This window comes from Lathyrus oleraceus, chromosome 1 (genome assembly GCF_024323335.1).
Source record: "Lathyrus oleraceus cultivar Zhongwan6 chromosome 1, CAAS_Psat_ZW6_1.0, whole genome shotgun sequence".
Classification (NCBI taxonomy): Eukaryota; Viridiplantae; Streptophyta; class Magnoliopsida; order Fabales; family Fabaceae; genus Lathyrus; species Lathyrus oleraceus.
This window is the reverse complement of record NC_066579.1, coordinates 402,572,288-402,591,986: the sequence shown is the minus strand read 5'-3', so window position 1 is coordinate 402,591,986 and position 19,699 is coordinate 402,572,288. Positions and strand designations below refer to the sequence as shown.

The 19,699-nt window shown below is 32.9% G+C and overlaps 2 protein-coding genes across 3 annotated transcripts; both read left to right on the top strand.

Annotated features, from left to right (window-relative positions):
- The first annotated feature begins 3,680 nt into the window (after positions 1-3,680).
- LOC127075355 (WPP domain-associated protein) lies at positions 3,681-8,752 on the top strand. 2 transcript variants are annotated; one of them, XM_051016847.1, is made up of 6 exons: positions 3,681-4,019; positions 4,167-6,458; positions 7,058-7,184; positions 7,833-7,934; positions 8,269-8,348; positions 8,469-8,752. In XM_051016847.1, the coding sequence occupies exons 2-5, from the start codon at positions 4,177-4,179 to the stop codon at positions 8,329-8,331; spliced, it is 2,574 nt and encodes an 857-aa protein (XP_050872804.1). In that variant the 5' UTR covers positions 3,681-4,019; positions 4,167-4,176; the 3' UTR covers positions 8,332-8,348; positions 8,469-8,752. The 2 variants fall into 2 exon arrangements, with proteins under 2 accessions (XP_050872804.1, XP_050872796.1); XM_051016839.1 differs by having other exon boundaries at positions 4,152-6,458.
- A 4,897-nt stretch (positions 8,753-13,649) lies between these two features.
- Positions 13,650-16,942, top strand: LOC127075345 (probable receptor-like protein kinase At1g30570). Its single transcript, XM_051016832.1, has one exon. The coding sequence runs from the start codon at positions 14,191-14,193 to the stop codon at positions 16,654-16,656; it is 2,466 nt and encodes an 821-aa protein (XP_050872789.1). The 5' UTR covers positions 13,650-14,190; the 3' UTR covers positions 16,657-16,942.
- The last annotated feature ends 2,757 nt before the right edge of the window (positions 16,943-19,699 follow it).

Genomic DNA, 19,699 nt, shown 5'->3' with positions numbered 1-19,699 from the left:
TACAAAACACATTACATAGGTCCAAAACACACTGCTTATGTACAAAACACAATTGAATTATCCCAAACACATTGTATAAGGATACATGTTCAAACTTAAACTAACTTATAACTTAAACTGAATTCAACAAACAACATGACAAACAAGCTAAATTTTCTTCTTTGTTGTAGTTCTATTTGCTGGTGCAGTCCTTCTTGTTGTTAGCCTAAATGAAATCTTGGCTACCCCTAATCTAATTGTAGGTCTTGGTGGTATAAATGGTGTTGATGCCCTTCTTACTGGTAGCTTCTTTTCCCTTCCATGAGTTAATTGTTGAGATGTTTCACCTTCTATTTGAGATGCCCTCCTAATTGGTAACTTCTTTGCCTTTCTATGAGTTGATTGCTGGGATGTTTGAGAAGTTGATTGTTGAGTAGCTGTTTGAGTAGTTGGGTTGGTGGATTCTTGTTGGGATGTTTTTTGGCTAGCTAGTGTCACCTTACAAGTAAGTTTATTGTGACCTGATTTCTTGCATCTACTACACTCGACAATGAAACTAGTTCTTCTCATTTTGTGATCAGAGTTATCAATCTCTCATTGCTCTAGATTCCTCCACTTTTTTGGCCTTCCAGGAATTTTCCTATACTTATGTGGTTGTACATTAAGATACTTTGTTCTAACCCACAAATTTGAGCCATTTACAAGATAAATCACATATTTTTAGACTTTCATGTATCTTGATTTCTTGTAGTACTCAGGGATATAATCAACAATCTTATGGTTTCCACTCTTAATAGTTGAAAGTGCATGAACACAAGGTAGGTCTGTGAGTTCCCATCTTCTGCATGAACATAGTTGTTCCTTTAAATTGACTGCAAACTTATCTGCTGGATTTTCTAGATGCCTCACTTCAAAGATGTGCTCATCTGACATCCTAAAACAGAAAAGTTTAGGTTAACACATGCACAATCAACATGATAAAACTTGTATGACATATACAGTTTTTGAAGTGTATATTACCTGACAAGCTACAAGTTTGTCTATGGCACTATAACCTAACTCATTGAAGCAACCTAACAACTCAATAATTCCACCTATCAACCTCTATTTTCAAATCAACTATTTCTCCTCCTTCGTACACACTAAATTCCTCACCTACGAATTCACCATTATGATGGGTTTTTAGATGTAAATATTCATCCATTTCAAACTATGTCATAAAAAAAGAACTGCAGAAACAAGTGGATTCATAAGGATACCATAAACCCTAAAACTACAACATTTAAAAATTACAGAAAAAACACTTCAAACATACCTCTAGTCAACAACGGTGTTTTTGATTTCACCTTGAAGGAACGTTTTCGCCTACAGTCGTAGCTGATGCATTTGTCAATGGCTTTGTTAGGGCTTTTTGCATGTATTTTTTTATAAAAAAACCTCCAGTTTCTTTTTTTAAGGTTGCCTACCTTCCACATGGGCGATACATTTCACATCTGCTACACGTGTGCGCCAGTTGTGCACTTCAATTGACTTTGACTAACGGGACAAACATAAAAGATGAACGTGACACTATTTGAACAATTAAAAGATCAATTTAACCCCTTTTAAAATTGAGGTATCAAAATAGATCCCGAAGTAAAATTAAATGACCAAAAAAGTGAAGGAGAATTGCGGTCCAAAACGCAGCGGAAATAAAAATTTCTCCTTTAGAGATCCTTACGAATGGTCATGATCAGTGATAGAATATTTACCTCTTGTGACGGTTGAAACCTTTGGTGCAGATCTCTTGTGACAATCAAAACCTTTGATGCAGATCCACGGAGCGATCACGAACGTTGAACGATGACAACGTCTCTACTCAGTCCACACGAACGGGTTCCTTCAATCTCAGTGCTAGCTGGTACGAATGAAGGCTTTGAGTGAGAGAAAGAGAGAGTGAAAACGAAAAGAATGCAACCGCAAATTTTTGCTTCTGCACAAGGGTTCTATTTATAGAACCACTTGTGTGGGCTTCAAGCTAAAAGCCCACTTAAGTGTATTTTGGCCCATATCTTATAATATGCCCAAAATCACTTAAGCCCATGGTACCTTACCATATTTCGTATTCTACTCAAGTACACCGTACCTTACGATGTTCTATAACTCACTTAAGGGCACCGTACCTTACGGTATTCCTTAGTTACTCTATCTCTCATCAATCCGTCCTTTGTGTGTGACCCTGTAGGTTTTCACGACGTTGGCAATTATATTAAATCACACATTTAACATAATAAACAGTGAGCGGTATCTAGCAACACATCACTGCTACCCAAGACACGAAAATGTCATGTGATCTGACAATTCCTTCTGTGATAATAATTATGTGTATAATTACCCTTTTGCCCTTATGTCTATATTGAACACAAGACATAGACCGTGTCATCCTTGTCCAGTTCAATATTGGGCCCAAAGACATTTATCCTGTTATGCAGGATGGGCAAATTCCATCTAGGTCACTCATGTCCCTCAGCATGCTTTGTGGAGTACCCATCAACTGTCTTTATGGTTATCCAGTTACGGACAACGTTGGATCAGCAATAAAGCACTCGACTCTACATCTAGGATCCATAGTGGTTTCAGGTCGAAGAGTGGAATACACTATTATCACCATGAGAATAACTTATGACACCTTGCATAACTTTCTATATAGTATTCTCATAGTGGGTCAATCCGGTATAAATATTACTCCTAATATTCATACCTATGTTTAAGACTTGATAACTCTTTATCCATGATCCATGAGATGTGATCATCAGTCTACAAACATAATAGTCTTAATGCTTTAATGTTATCCCACTTCACACTAAAGCTCGACTACGGATACTTTAGGAATAGTGTCCTTATGTTTAATGTGTTCTCATGATTAAGTCACACTTAATACATTAAACGGACTATCTATTCCAGGGACTTTATTAATCAACCATAATAAAGAGAATGCCTTTTATTATTCGATACAAGTACCAAAATGTATTGGCCTCTAGGGCTTACACCAACAAAAAGGTATTTTGTTTTTTTGTATGAAAAAGTAATAGTCTCGTAACTTATAAAAGGTTCATATTGATCTCCTAACTCTTTAAAACGTATCATATTAATTATTTTTGTCAAATTAGTGACGAAAAATCTATGAAATAATCGTTAATTAGACGAAAAAAACCAACATAATAATTTTTGAAGACTTAAAAGATCAATATAAATATTTTATGAGAATTTAAAATTAAAATGTACAATATATCAAATAGTTTGTTAAATATATCAAATAGTTTGTTAATATTAATGTAGAAAGTTTAATTTCCATTTTATGCCTATCGAAATAGAACTCTTAGATAAATCAAGTTGATTTAGTGTAGAATCAATTACAATCAAATAAAAAAGTTAGAAAAAGTATATTCAATTAAAATCATTTATTAAATTGAATTGTTTTTTTTGAAGTAGGGTTTATGATTTGTGATTTAGTATCCGATCAATTAGTTAAGTTATAAAAGACGACACAATATTAAATTTATTAGATCAAATTGTTTTTTGAAAAAAAATTTCAAATATATTTAAAAAATTTGAATCACATAATCATCATTTAAAAAAAAAACATTTTTTTTTGTCTCACATTCACAAAATTTGTCAAGTGTAGAGTATATATTTAAAAGTCAATTCTTAAAAAATGTGTGCTTTTATACACGGGTGCGTGATTTTCGTTTACCTTTCTTTCTCACTCCCGCTCTAACCAAAGTTCTTGTTAGATGCAATGTTGCTACTTACCCTTCATTTATTAACATTAAACCCTAAAAAACTCACCACCGTTCCACCGCCGCAGTCAATAATTTCACACTCCTTTTCCCAATTTCTCGCCCCTCGGAATTCTCCACCGTTTCTTTCTCGCTCCTCATTTATTTACCTTTCCTGTTTTGATGTTTGAATCTGCATTCAAGCTTCCAAACTAACTCTCACGTAAGCTTGATTTTCCATCCAATTTCAGCTCCAGTTATCTTTTCCAGCTCAAAAAACGGGTAAACTAGGATCAAACCCCTTTTGTGTGCTTAAATTAATTTTATCTTATTCTAGTGTTTATTTTTATCATATTTTTATGTGTCTTTTTTAAAGTTTGTTGTGTTTGGATTGTTTTGAATGATGAAATACAGCTGAATCTTGTTTAGGGAAGTGGAAATGATGGAGAGTTTTACTGTTTTGAATGGTGGTGGTGAAAGGGTTTGTGAAAATGGTTTTAAGGAGGAAGGTGATAGTCTTGGTGATCACATACTTGAGGAAATGGAGTCATTTTTTCTTGATATTGATGAAAGGTTGATTATCTCTAGGATGGTGAGTGACTCTGTCATAAAGGGTGTGGTTAATGCTGTTGAGGAGCAGGCAGCTGAGAGAATTGCTCAGAAAGAATCGGAGGTGGTTGGGTTGAAGGAAAAGCTAGGTAGTTTGTGTGTTGGTTTGGATGAAACTAAAAAGATGTGGTATTCGGTGCGTTGTAATGGACCCCGTGAAGATGTTGCACACCGTTGTTTAGATGGTTTTATGGAGAAGAATGGAGCTATGAAGCCTGTGGATAGTCTTAAACTTGAGTTACACGAGCAGTTGAATCAGCTGAGGAAAGAAATAAATAAAATTAGAGGACCTAGTTCCTTAAGAAGATTTAGTTCAGGTTCTGATTTGGTGGGTTTAGGTGGTATTTTGCAGGAGAATGTGCCTGGAAGATGGATTTATGTCGATAAAGCTTTTGATAGTCTGAAAGATACTATGGACTCTTTCTGTAGAAGGATAGAAACCATGGATCGGTTATCGAAGGCAACAACACATTCTGAGTGGCAGGAGGAGCAAGAGTTTCAGTTGGAAATTGAGTGGATGGTTGTTCGCAATCGTATCCAGAGTTTGCAGCAAGAGTTTGAACAAAAACTATGTGGCGTTTGTGAATCTGAAAGTAGAAATAGTTGTAACCAATTTAAAGAGATCTCAAGTTTGCGTCAGGATTTGGATTCAATTTTTAGAACACTAGCTGTTTACGAAACTGGAACGCTTATTTCTCATGGGTCCTTAGAGCATACGGAGGATTGGTGTCATAATAAGAGGGCAGAGCATATCCACTTGAAGCTTTCAACAGATCATTTGCCGGCTTCAACTGTGGAAGAAAACGGGAAGCATGAGGATTCAAAGATTACCAAGCCTGACAATCTGGATTCTGCCTCACTAAAGAGCATGTCTAAAGATGATTTGATTACTTATATAACTAAGATGAGAAGAAACCACGAATCTCAAGTGCAAGAGAAGACGGAAGAAAACTTTTGTCTTAGGCGGGAACTATTGAATTTGAAAGAAAGAGGTTCTTCCTTTTCATTGAAGAAAGACAAGGACTTTGATTTGTTGAAGAAAAAAATCCCCGATGTTGTCTCAAAGTTGAATGAAATCCTTGATGGAAATGAGAAATTGCGTCAATTCAGTGAAAATATTGAATCTCTTAACAGTTTCAAAGATAGATTGGATTTCTTACAAACTGAGAATCATCAACTGAAGGACATGCTAACCGATAAGAACAAGGAAGTTAAAAGTCTCTCTTCTCAGCTTTCTGTCGCTATGGAAAAGTCATCACAACAACAACTGACTGAGGAAAGTTTGTTACGAACTGTTCAAAAGCTTGAGGATGATGTTGGGGATGCACATGCTGAAGTTTCAACTATTCAAGATGTATATAAATGTCTCCTTGAAGATATGGAAAGTAAATGTAGATTCATTACTGAAGACTTGCATCTCAAGTCTGGTTTCATGCAAGAAATATATGAAGTAATATTGAAAGATACTGTTGATAGTGTTCAAGCTTCTAATGGATTGAAAATAGAAGAAGCAAATATCAAGTCAGTTATGATGCAAGGGCTTCTGGATATTAATCAAATTATATTCAAAGAAGCTTTGGTAGATGCGGATGAAGCATTAAAGCACAAAGCTTCTGAGAACAAAAAACTAATATATGAAATACATACATTGAAATCAAAAGTGGAAGAAAAGGAGAATTTAATAAAAGGGGCAGCGGATGCTTTGGAACAAGAAAAGCGAAAGATGGAATCTGCCTCTGAAGAGCTTGACAATTTAAGAGCTCAGGCTGATAGTCAACAAAAATGGATTGTGGAGAACAGCAAAGAGTTGGGTGTTACTAAGAGTAACCTGGTTGCAGCAGCAAAGGAAATTGAAAAATACATAAAGCAAATCTACGAGTTAGATCAAAATCTTGAACAAAAAAGGAATGAACTTGGAGAAATTGATAAAGAAAGAAGAGAACTTTGTGCTGTTATAGAAAAGCAACAAGATGCATTGAAATGTAATGAGGCAAAAGAAAGGGAAACCACTAAGCAAATGGAATCAACAGTTAATCTTGTCCACAAATTATTGACAATGGTTACTGATCTAGAAGCTAGTGTAAATGAAGATATTTCAAGAAATTGTTCGAGGTATGCAATATTTGTGTCAAGAATATCTTACGAGTTTATGATAAACTGCCGTTTCCATGATTTCTTTTTTTGTTTTACGCCGTCTTCTATCAGTAATGGAGTGTTTAGGCTTATTTAAACAAGCAAGTACATAACATGTGCAATTTCATTGCCTTTGGATTATTCTGAATGTGACGTGCTTCTAATTTTTTGGAGGGATAATTTGAGGAATTAACTGATTTTTTCCTCTCCAATATTGAAGCCAAATATAAATATATCATCATTTACTGCATATTTTTGTTATCATTTATTGTGACTAATGCCTTTAGATTGTTCTGCCGGCTGACACATATTCCTCAAATTGAATATGAATGAAAAATAGTTGTGTTCTCAAGCAAACAAATTATCTGCAACTTTATGTTTGAGTTCAACTTGAATATGTTAACTAACAACCTGAAAATTTTGTGGAGATAAGCCAATTTATTTCAAAATAAAATCTTTATATGGAACAAATGATTTTAAATCAGATTTTATTATTTTAAACTCAATTTCGAGTTCTTGGGATGATTATGGTCAATGGTGTGAGACGAACCAAGTCATATATGGAATCATCTTTTCAGGCTTGAAAGCATGAGTTCTGAGTTCTGTTTCCTCAAGAACAAAGCCAGTGCACTTAAAACCATGGGATTGGTGTACAAGCAAAGGTTGGAAACAAAAAGTTCTAATCTTGCAAATGCTGAAGCAGAGGTACGTTGCAACCAGGAAATATTTTTTACATTTTTCCATTTGCTATGTTATTGGAAAAAAACTTTGGTTATATCTTTCTCAATTTGTTACTAATTTTAATTTTATTCCTTTAGTGTTCTAGTTTCTACTGCTAATCTTTATCTAACACTAAACATGAACATACAACGAGAAAGTTATTTTAGATAGTATTGACAATCAAAATATCTTGCAACATTTGGAAAATATGAAAATGCTTCATGTACAATTATAATTAAAAAAAACAAGGTATTTGGACTTCACAATATTATGTATTTTATAAATAAAATATTTTTCTATTCTGAAACTAAAGATTATTTTTGTATTCACCAGGGCCAGAGAATTATTCTCATGGTCGCATTAGATGGGTCAAATTGTGAGGATATGTCATGATTTGAAATAAATAGTGCATGTAGAAGAAAAAAAATCTAATCAATGACATATGTATCGTCATATGAGGTTTATGCTGTAAAATGTGTTAACCACGATACATGGTTTAATACCCGGTCTTGAAAAGATATCCAATCTTTTACTTGGAGAACAGTATTTTCATTTTACCTTTTTTCTTTATCTATGATAGTACCTAAGTGTAGTAATTGAACGTATATGTGATCGACCTATCTGGTGTTTCAGGTTGATCTTTTAGGAGACGAGGTAGATACTCTTCTTAGACTCCTGGAAAGGATTTACGTTGCACTCGACCATTATTCACACATACTGCAGCATTACCCTGGGGTGAGAATATTTCCCTTTCTGCTTATCATTTTTGCTGTTTATTGTACAACGTTGCAACATTTTTGTGATTGTTAGCTTCCAATTGATTTGATCGGTATAACTTTAAAAATGGTTAAGTCCATAATGAGATATTTTCCAATAGTAACTATAACATGGGTTTGGAGAGTGTCTCAGGTTCATAAAATTAAGGAAGTGATGACATATAGCAGAACATAGTTCTCTTGTAATTTGTAATATAGATATGTTGTTGTCTTCATGAATCAAATATTGTGAACTGCTATATCTCCAAGAGTCAATAAGAAACTGTTGTGTTGATTAGTCACTTGTTTTGCAGATTATGGAGATTCTGAAGCTTGTAAGAAAAGAATTGACTGGAGACTCTAGGAAACATGTTTAACCGTCTCTTCTTGCCAGGTAAATTGACAGACACCCTTTTGGCACAATCTGTACCTTTCCATGCTCTGGATTCATAAACCGATAAGCATTGATAAGGAAATCATTTCTGTGATCTCACACTTATCAACTTTTGTACAGCTACTCACGGGAGTTACATGAAGCTGGGATGTGTTGCTGCCGGTATTTTCGTTTTCCCTAAAATAGATTATGAAGAAAACAACAACAGAAAAGAATTATAAGTTTATGCAGTTGCTAATGCACGTTCCTTTCCACCACACACAAATGCTTTTATACACTTACTAGGAGACATGCCTTGTTTGTTTGGCTCTAGCATACCATAAATTTGCTTTCACAGTTTGGTTTTTTTGTTAGCAATAGCACCTGTATATGATATTTTTGTGTAATGAGTTTTTTTGCATTCAGATGGCTTTTATCATCTCAAGTGTGCGATATTATTTTTGCATTCAAATCACTGATTAAAATGTCATCATCATTGTGTTGTGTAGTGTGCATATATTGTTGGGTGTGCTACTTAAATGAAACATGTTTATGAAAATCTGGAAACAAGTATTATGCAAAGAAAAGAAAAAGACATCATGTTGTATGAAGTCAGTTTGGATAGACTTGTTTACTAAACACTAAAAAAACTATTCTCTCCGTTTCAAAATCACTTTTGTTTAAAGTTTTTGCACACATAATTATAAGAATATTATCATAAAACATTGCATTTTTTAAATTAACCTTATTAATGTATTGAAAATAGTTTACAAAATAATAATTAAAGGATAAAAAATAATCATTTTTATATTAAAAAATAAGAATGACATTTATTTTGAAAAAAATATTTTAAAGGAAGGAGTATATTTTATATAACTATCATTTTTCAGCTAGTGACTTCTTAAGTAAATATCTTTGCAACATAATAGATTATGTCACATTTGTAAAGTTGATTTGTTTTAAAATAATTATCATTTTTAATTTTCATTAAAATTTTAATTTTTATCTTAATGATAATTAGAATAAATCAATACTCCTTCCATTTTTTATTATAAGCCATTTTTTATTTTTCATATTTATTAAAAAATATAATAATTGTGGTATTAAAATGAGAAATTATGATTTTTTTTATAAAATTGTCCTTACAGACATAATTGAGACATAATTAAAAGAAGAGAAAATAATAAATATTTAAACATATAATAGAAAAAAATAACATTAATGATTCATTCACATTACAAAATAATTTCCTAAAACAACTTATAATAAAAAGTGTAGGTAAAAGACGATAAAAATAATTTGATAAAGTGTGTAAGTGTCAATTAAGATTCTTTCATTTTACTTTAATCTAAAATGATTTTATTTATAGAATCTTGTCCAATTTATTTTCAAATTTTACAACAAAATAAATAAAATATATTATAAAAAAACTTAAATATCATATCACTCACTATACATGATTTTTGTTGTTATTGAAGAAACAATGACAATTTATGACAAGTATATACTAGTTCTCTAAATTCCTACGTCCCTTAAATAATAAAACACCCCTACTACTACTACTAGTACTAAATAAAAAATAAAAACACCACACATTAGCACCGGCATGTTGATTGATGAGCTAACTTGCTTAATGTCAACCAAACCTTATCAATTCTCAAACTGTTGCCTTTTGACCATAGGTTTCGACTTTGTCTTTTTATTTTTGGTACATGGTTTCCACTTTGTCTAATATGAACACTAAGACCACTTACGAGTACATTATAATTCTAAAAATAATTTAATATAAAGTAAAAGGAGAAAATAAGAGATCTATTGACTCTGTAAATTAATAGTTTTTTATTGGACGATAACAAACATCATCCAAAATATACTATATTAAATCTTTATAATTAAAAAACAAAAATACACAATAGATGTTATTTGTGTTTAAATAATTTGATTTTTTTAAAGTAACTAGTTTTTTTTTTTAAAAAAATTAGAAGATAATCAATAATTAAAAAAAAAATCAAAAAAATCAATTTTACAAGAGGATACGCCAGATGAATTGGCGTATCCCCTAACCATGATGAGGAGACATTGACGCATGCATTGACCCTCATGAGGAGGTCCCAATGCTCCTAGCGTCTTAGTGTAATTTGTAGTGTGGGCGTCAATCCCTATGGCGCCTACATGTGATGCTTCACATTACAAATTGCACTAAGGCGTCAGGAGCATTCACGCCTCCTCATGAGAGTCAATGTATGCGCCAGTAGCATTGACACATCCTCGGGAGGAGCTCAATGCATGCGTCAATGCTATTGACGCCTCCTCTTCATACTCAAAGGATGCGTCAATTTATCTGACGTTTCCTCTTGTAAAACTGATTATTTTAGTATTTTTTTGAATAATTGATTATTTTTGATTTATTTTTTTAAAACTGATTATTTAAAAAAAAAAGATTTTTTCTGTTTGCAATAAGAGCAATGAAAACAAAAACGAGGATTTGTACATTGAACCTAGATGCTAACGACAACTTTTAATCTCAATCTTTTCATGATTTGTTTAAGTACATATGATAACATAGGAGCACTGATTCTGGTCAAGGTTGAAATAAAATAAACAAAATCCTTGGACTTTTGAGTGATGGCACTGTCCCAACTCTGAAGCAAAAATACAAGGACACTAAAGTACGGAATAGTTTAGGATAAGGTACGTAGTACATGTTTTTTGTTTTATTCATTTAAAGAGATTGAAAATTAAAAAATGTCTCACCAATAAAATAATTATGCTGCTAATCAATCATGTGTTAGACAATGCCATGTGAATGAAAGCGAAGTGAGAAGAGATTAAAAAATTAAAATGCCTCTGTTTTTGGTGGATTTAACCATCAAGTTTAACATAATCATCAAATTTAACTAAACTTTATGATGTAAGTAGGTAGAATCAATCCTATTATGAAGGAATTTTAGATTTAAGGCTTGTTTATTAAAATTTCTTATAAATAAATTTAAAAAATACAAAAATATTTGAACAAAACAATTTCTTTTTAACAATTAAAAAAAAAATTCATATACAAATATATTAAATTCACAACAATCACACCCAGATCAAAAAAATAGAAACACTATAACATAAAAGCAAAAGAAAAGAATAAAATAGATTTGAGTTGAAAAAACACCATAAAAAAAACGGTCTCTAGATGACCTATCAAGAACTCACACCCACAAAGCAAAAGACATTCACCCATTTATCTATTTATATAAAAGTAGGGTTTTTGAACCAAGCTGGGAAAGCATAAGAGTTATTTGCATGCCTACCAAGATACCATTTACATGTTAGGAATATACTCATATCTTTCACATCATTCACAATGATAGAGGATGTAGAAAACACATTATCGTTCAAGAATTTCCAAATCAACCATATCACATAATGTCAAATCATAACTAAATCATTCATCACCCTAACTCTACCACCTAGCGATCTAATGAACACGAAAATAGAGCTAATATCCCTAGGAAGAACAAAACAACGCCCAAACGACCTAATGATCTCATACCAAACTGATGTTGTCATGTCACAAGTCATTAGCAAATGACCAAGTGACTTAGCACACCGAGTACACACTAGAAACAAGACACTCTCATAAGCTACCACAATCCTACGTCTAGACGGGTTAACTCTAGTAGGAATCTTCTTTTGAAGGAGTTGTTAGGAGAAACAAATACTTTGAAGAAACCCAACTAACTCAAATAAAAGGGAGAACCTGGTTCTCCATGACAGTTGGAGATAACCTAAACACATCATTTTGGAGGAGACAAGAGTAAGTTTAAGCAACAAAGAAAACGTCATCATCTTAGTGACTCCATACCCACCTATCAGAAACAGGGGATAGGGTCACATCTTAAAAGACTAGAAGAAGATTATGTGTCATCACCTCATGATAAACAAAGAGGGATCTTTTCCACCTCAAATTCTGAGTCAAATTATCATTCACAAAAATTCCAACCTGATCCACAGTCCAATAATAATTGTTAGAGATACTGAACAACCTAGAAAAACTAAAAGCTAAATGGATATTCTTTGCCCATAGATCCTTTTAGAAGGATGTTTGGAGGCTCGAACTCACTTTATTACTGAGACTCGCCACAAACAGTTAGGGGCATCAACATCTCTTAAACTCGTGAGAGACACCACTTTCTACTAGGATGAAACAAATGGGATTCAACCGATCTACCACCAAAAGGGAAGGTGAACACTTGTGCTCCATACCGTGAACATAACATATCACACTCCAAAATGAATTTTTATCTCCATTTATCCAAAATGGTCAAATTGACTAGGTGGAAATTCTGGATCTCCAAACTCTCATGGTCTTACGTTTACAAACATCAAATCATCTAATTCAAATAATCTTAAACTTTTTAATAGTCTCACACCAAAGAAACTTAATTTATCCTAACAATCTCTTGTCAAACCTTAACAGACATCTTAAAAAAGATTTTAAAAAAGATATAACATTATTAACTAAATCAATTAAAATCACCTAACCTTTTAGACTAACGTATCTATGCATTCCCGAGTAGTTTAACTCATCTTTTATACTTGTTAAAATTATAAAAGTAAAACAAATCAACTAAACTTATGAGTTTCATATTAGTTTGACAGAATCTATGTAAGTTTTGACAAATAAAAAAGTGCAGTACAGAATCTACTATTGGCATTTACTATTTTTCTCTTATATAACATGATAATATAATACATGTGAATTTTATTTTATCCTTATAGAAAGGGACAAAGCCATGTGACCCACCTCACTAATGATGGAACACCCCATCCATGTCTGCCTCCTCATGCTGTTTTTTTTAATTATTATTATTATTATTATTATTATTATTATTATTATTATTATTATTATTATTATTATTATTACTTTCAAAAACAACTACACCTACTAATCATCAAAACTAGACATAGAAGATAATGACAACTGGCACAAGAAAATATGTTTTCAACTTTCATTTAATGTGTGCCTTTAACTTGTCCTCAAAGGTGTATCTATATGTAATATTATATGAGGAAATTATATTATTATATATAAAATAAAACTATCATTTTATTTTTATTACTCTCTTAATTATAAATTTCTCATTTTTTGTAAAAAAAATATACTTATCTTGAGACTAAATGAGTTTCAAATAATTTCTATAAATATTTTATAGATATAAAGTGAATATAATTTTGCAACTGTGACCACAACTTAGATACAACAGTTAAACTAAAAGGAATAAGAAAACAAATAAAGTACAAATTTAATAGTGTCAGATTCTTAGCTTGTTGTAAAAGATACAAAAACAAAACCAAACATAGATGAAATTAAACTTTTCCTATCTGTTTCCAACCACACCCCATGTTGTCATTTCCTCTTTTATTTATTCACAAAAAACCCATACTTGGTGACATCTCTGATTTCTTTGTTTTTTTTTGTCATTCACACTGCATTGCCATTGATTCTTCAACTTCAGATCTGTGGATTATTTTATGTGTGTGTGTTTATGCCGAAGATTCATTGACTTCAGCAAAAACTGGAGGTGGGTTTTCTTTTTCAACTTTTTTTAGTGTCCTAGTGTTGAAAATGAATATTCACATTCACATGACCCAGATGTTTTTTTTACCTAGTTTGTTATAAAGGTTTCATTTTTCATAAACCCATTTCTTTTGGGTTGTTGAATTTCATTTTCCTTGTATAGAAATATTGGAAAAATATGTTGTTTATGTGATTGGATTTTGTTTGCTTTCTGGGGTTTCTTGCTTGCCCTTTTTGCAAATTTTGCTTCTTTTGGTAAAAAAATTGATTCAAAGGTGTTGTTGGGGGAAGACCATGATGAAGGTGATTGGGGAGGGAGTATTGATTGTGCTGATTTTGATGATGGTGAGTGAAAATGTAGAGGCTCAATCAAAGTCAGTTCTTATAAATTGTGGTTCAAATTCTTCTGTGAATGTTGATGGTAGGAGATGGATTGGGGATATGGCTTCTAATAACAATGTTACACTTAATTCTCCTGGTGTTGTTGCTTCCACTGATACATTAAGTGGGGTTTCAATCTATGAGCCGCTATATGGAACGGCGAGAGTTTTTACGGCTTCTTTGAATTACACAATCAGAGGAGTTCAGGGAAAGTATTTTGTTAGGTTTCATTTATGTCCCTTTGAGATTGTGGACCACAATGTGAATGAGTCCTCTTTTGGTGTTGTTGTCAATGGTATGAGACTTTTGTCGGAGTTTAATGTTGTGGGCAAGATATCCGAAAAGAATGTGAACTTGCAGAGTTCTGGAAAGAATTCAAGTTTGTTCTTTATGGTTAAGGAGTATATTCTTGATGTCAATGATGGTTTGCTTGTGATTGAGTTTGTTCCAAGTAGAAACTCGTTTGGCTTCGTCAATGCCATTGAGATTGTTCCGGTTGTTGGTGAGCTGTTTGATGGTTCGGTCGGTAAAGTTGGTGGTGGAAACTTGAATTTGGCTGGACATGGGATGGAGACTATGTATAGGTTAAATGTTGGTGGTCCTGAGATTCGGTCCAACGAGGATCCTGATCTTCGGAGAATTTGGGAAGTTGATTCTAGCTATATGATCACGGAAAACGCTGGAGTAGGAATGAAGAACAGCTCGAATATTACATATGCTTCTGTGAATGATACTTCAGTAGCTCCTCTCCTTGTGTATGAAACTGCAAGGGCAATGTCCAACACTGAAGTCTTGGACAAAAGATTTAACATGTCGTGGAAATTCGAAGTAGATCCTGATTTCGATTACGTTGTCCGGTTACATTTCTGTGAGCTGATGTATGATAAGTCAAACGAGAGAGTATTCAGGATCTACATAAACAACAGGACAGCTGCGGATAATCTCGACGTTTTTGTTCGAGCAGGAGGGAGGAATAAAGCGTATCACCAAGATCATTATGATTCCGCATCGATGAGGATGGACACACTTTGGGTTCAACTAGGTCCTGATACCGCTGCTGGTGCTGCGGGAACTGATGCTCTCTTGAATGGTCTAGAGATTTTTAAGCTTAGTCGGAACGGGAATCTCGCCTTTGTGGAGAGATACAATTCGGCTGGGAATTCGGGAAGCGAATCGAAATCAAAAGTTCTTTGGATTGGAGTTGGAGCAGGTATAGCTTCTGTGGCTATAATTGCATGTATAGGTGTTTTTGTTTTCTGTTTCTGCAAAAGAAGGAGAAAAGAATCAAGTGATACCAAAAACAACTCTCCTGGTTGGCTACCGATATTCCTTTACGGAGGGGCTGCTGTAAACAGCACTGTAGGTGTCAAGGGATCAAATGGAAATCAGAAGTTATATGGATCTGTGGCCTCAACCGGAGCTGGTAAGCGGTTCACATTAGCTGAAATCAACGCTGCAACGAAGAGTTTCGACGAGAGTTTGGTCATTGGAGTTGGAGGCTTTGGTAAAGTGTATAAGGGAGAAGTTGATGATGGTGTGCCCGCTGCAATTAAGCGTGCCAATCCGCAGTCTGAACAAGGTCTAGCTGAATTCGAGACCGAAATAGAGATGCTCTCGAAACTAAGACACCGGCATCTAGTGTCTTTGATTGGTTTCTGTGAAGAGAAAAGCGAAATGATTTTGGTTTATGAGTACATGGCAAATGGAACTCTAAGAAGTCATCTATTTGGAAGTAATCTCCCTCCACTAACATGGAAGCAGCGTCTCGAAGCTTGTATAGGTGCTGCAAGGGGACTTCACTACCTTCACACAGGAGCCGACCGAGGAATAATTCACCGCGATGTCAAAACAACCAACATACTGTTAGACGAGAATTTCGTAGCGAAAATGGCTGATTTCGGTTTGTCAAAAGACGGTCCTGCTTTCGAACACACTCATGTCAGCACTGCTGTGAAAGGAAGTTTCGGCTATCTCGATCCAGAGTATTTCAGAAGACAACAGTTAACCGAGAAGTCAGATATTTACTCTTTCGGAGTTGTTCTATTCGAAGCTGTTTGTGCTAGAGCTGTGATAAACCCTACCTTGCCTAAAGACCAAATCAATCTCGCAGAATGGGCATTGAGATGGCAAAGAGAAAGATCGCTCGAAAATATCATCGATCCACATCTTAAAGGAAACTATTGCCCGGAATCATTGTCTAAGTTCGGGGAGATAGCTGAAAAATGTCTCGCCGATGATGGTAAAAGCCGTCCCACAATGGGTGAGGTGTTATGGCACTTGGAATATGTGTTACAGCTACATGAAGCTTGGCTCAACATGGACAACAACAACAACAACAATAGCACAGAAAATTCATTCTCTAGAGATGAAGAAGCATGACCTTATATTATATATAGCTAAAATCCTCTACAGATTCTTTCTATTTGTTTTATTGAATTCAAGTTGTTTATTATTATCATTACTGTTTTTTAGCATCTGGTTCATTATGTATACATGGTAATGGATTTTCAAACATATGTCCAACAAAAATATGTTAATATTTGTGATATGCACTGCTTTTTGCATTGAGTTGCAACTGATTGTATTGTTACTGGGATCTTTCTTCAGAAAATGTTCATATCAATAGCTTCATCAGCTTCTTCTGTAAAGTATGTATTTTCATTTGTCTTTGCCTGTCATCTAAGGATCATGCTAACCATCTCAGCTTTATAAACAGCTCAAAATAGTTAATACCTAAGTGGAAAAAGCATTTTTAATGTATTTTAATGTTGTGTTAAATGTATAAGAATAAGCACTAATCTACAATAATTAAAATATAGTACATTACATATATACAAGAATCTTACTCAAGCTAGTAAATAATGGCTGACTTTTGAGAAAGTTGGTTGAATTGTTCCCTTGATAAATGATGGCTGACTGATTTTGAACTTGGCCATTTTCAAAAATTTATGCGAAAATTGTGATTTTTTTTGGAATTTCTTTATGACATGTGACTTAATTAATTTGATTGAGATGGAATATGAAATTATCTTAAGAATAAAACAGGTGCAAGACAGAAATTAATTTGAAATTCAATATTCAGGGAAGGTAGGGCACCTACAATTCAACCACGAAAGGAAGTTTCGATTTCAATAATCAATGGAATGTTAGAAATATAAAGGTGTTTATTCTTTAGACAAAAATGAAAAACAATTATCTAACTATTACAACTATATACATTTTTATATCTTATCACATTCATTCAATCATTACTTTCTAAAAACAATCTAAAATCATATTTTTCACAAATCTAGAAAGTCATGAATGTTCTTTCGCACCTTCTTTTTCAAATCCTATAGAAAAACTTCATAGTATATTGTTCTGAGTTAGATTTATTTTAGGCATTGTGTGATTTTTTTAAAGATAGTTAATCATCTTCAACTTTGAACCAGGAAGCCGCGTGGTACTCAACTCTAAAAGCTAGTGTGAATGGTAGATACAGGATACATTAGGAAATCTAATGTTTCATGAAGCTTTTTGTGCGTATCATATTGAAGATTCAATGTTGTAATTATAGTGTTTGAAGACCGATTTCTAGAAAATAAGAGACTGTTTGGTACTCCATTGAAGACTTTCGTAGTATCAAAACAAGGTATTTACATAATGAAGTTGAGAGTTTTCAAGATCATTTAGTATAATAGAGGCTCAGACAAGGAACCGCTAGATTCGAGTAAAGATTGTTGTAGAATAGAAGATTATAGCGGAACTTTGGATCTAACAAGGCATTTGGGTTAATACAAAAGAAGATCTTGTGATTTCAACAATTTTGAGTGTTCTACTACAACATAAAGGAAATTCAGATTTAGACTCGTGTTGGCTTAAGCATTAATTGACTTTAAAGTATTCAATATTGTTTGTTTATCTATTGTAACCAAAAACTTTTTACGTTCATTCGCAAATAGTGGAACACACTACGAATTTTCAACGGCTTGCCATTGAAGATTGAACTAAACGCAAAGCGATGACGAATGCGGTGAACCAATATAAACCTGATGTACTCTCTCTCTCTCTCTCTCTCTCTCTCTCTCTCTCTCTCTCTCTCTTCTCTCTCTCTCTCTCTCTCTCTCTCTCTCTCTCTCTCTCTCTCTCTCTCTCTCTCTCTCTCTCTCTCTCTCTCTCTCTCTCTCTCTCTCTCTTCTCTCTCTCTCTCTCTCTCTCTCTCTCTCTCTCTCTCTCTCTCTCTCTCTCTCTCTCTCTCTCTCTCTCTCTCTCTCTATATATTATATATATATATATATATATATATATATATATATATATATATTATATATATATATATATATATATATATATATATATATATATATATAATATATATATATATATATATATATATATATATATATATATATATATATATATATATATATATATATATATATATATATATATATATCTTTTACATTTTAGCATAGACTTTCATGACTTAGAATTTATTACTTATTAGAATCTAATGCCAATGGATTTTATCTACTTGTAGTGATTTATCATTTAAGTGTATGTTTATGATATATCTAATCATTTTGTAGTGATTTATCATTTAAGTGTATGTTTATGATATATCTAATCATTTTGATATTTTTATAGGATTATGATTGTATGAACTCAGGTTGTTAGATTGATTATTTGATTAATCAAATTCAATTTGAGCTGTGCATTAACATTGAACAATAATAATATTTGAATTGCTTATTTAAGCAGCTTCATCACTCTCAATTGTCGTGATTCCTGACAATATAAGTTAATTGTGACATTCGATTAATGATATGTTTTAAAACCTTTACTACATTATGCTTCCGCATGTAAATTCAACATCTATTTAAAACTTTGATTTTCAAAGAAAATGGTTTTGACAAAAATGTTTTAGGGATATAGTCATTTCAACCCCCTTATGAACCATTAAAATCCCATATTCTCCACCAACACAAAATTGTGAAAGTGAAAGAGTGTGAAAGTTTGTTTGATATTGAGATTAACACTTTAAATTGATTAATATATTATAAAAAAGATAAAAGTAAGCATTAAGATACCGAGGCAACCAACACACACAATATTTTTCAAACATCCTTTAATTTTATTAAATTTCTCAAAATCAATCAAGACAAGTATGAAATAAATTAAGAAGTGTTTCTATTCAATTATGAAAATTAACTCACTGCCTAATCGATTAAGATTTTGGTCAAATCGATTAAAGTAAAGAGAAACAACTTCTAATTGATTAGAAAAGTCACTAATCAATTAAAGGGTATAGTCATTTTAGAGTTTACCTTGATGGATTATGATTCTCCTTTTTAGGGTCATTTTAATCGACTTAAACATGTTTTAATTGATTGACTCATTTAATTTTTGAGCAATTTTTTTCTATACAAAGGAGACTTATCCT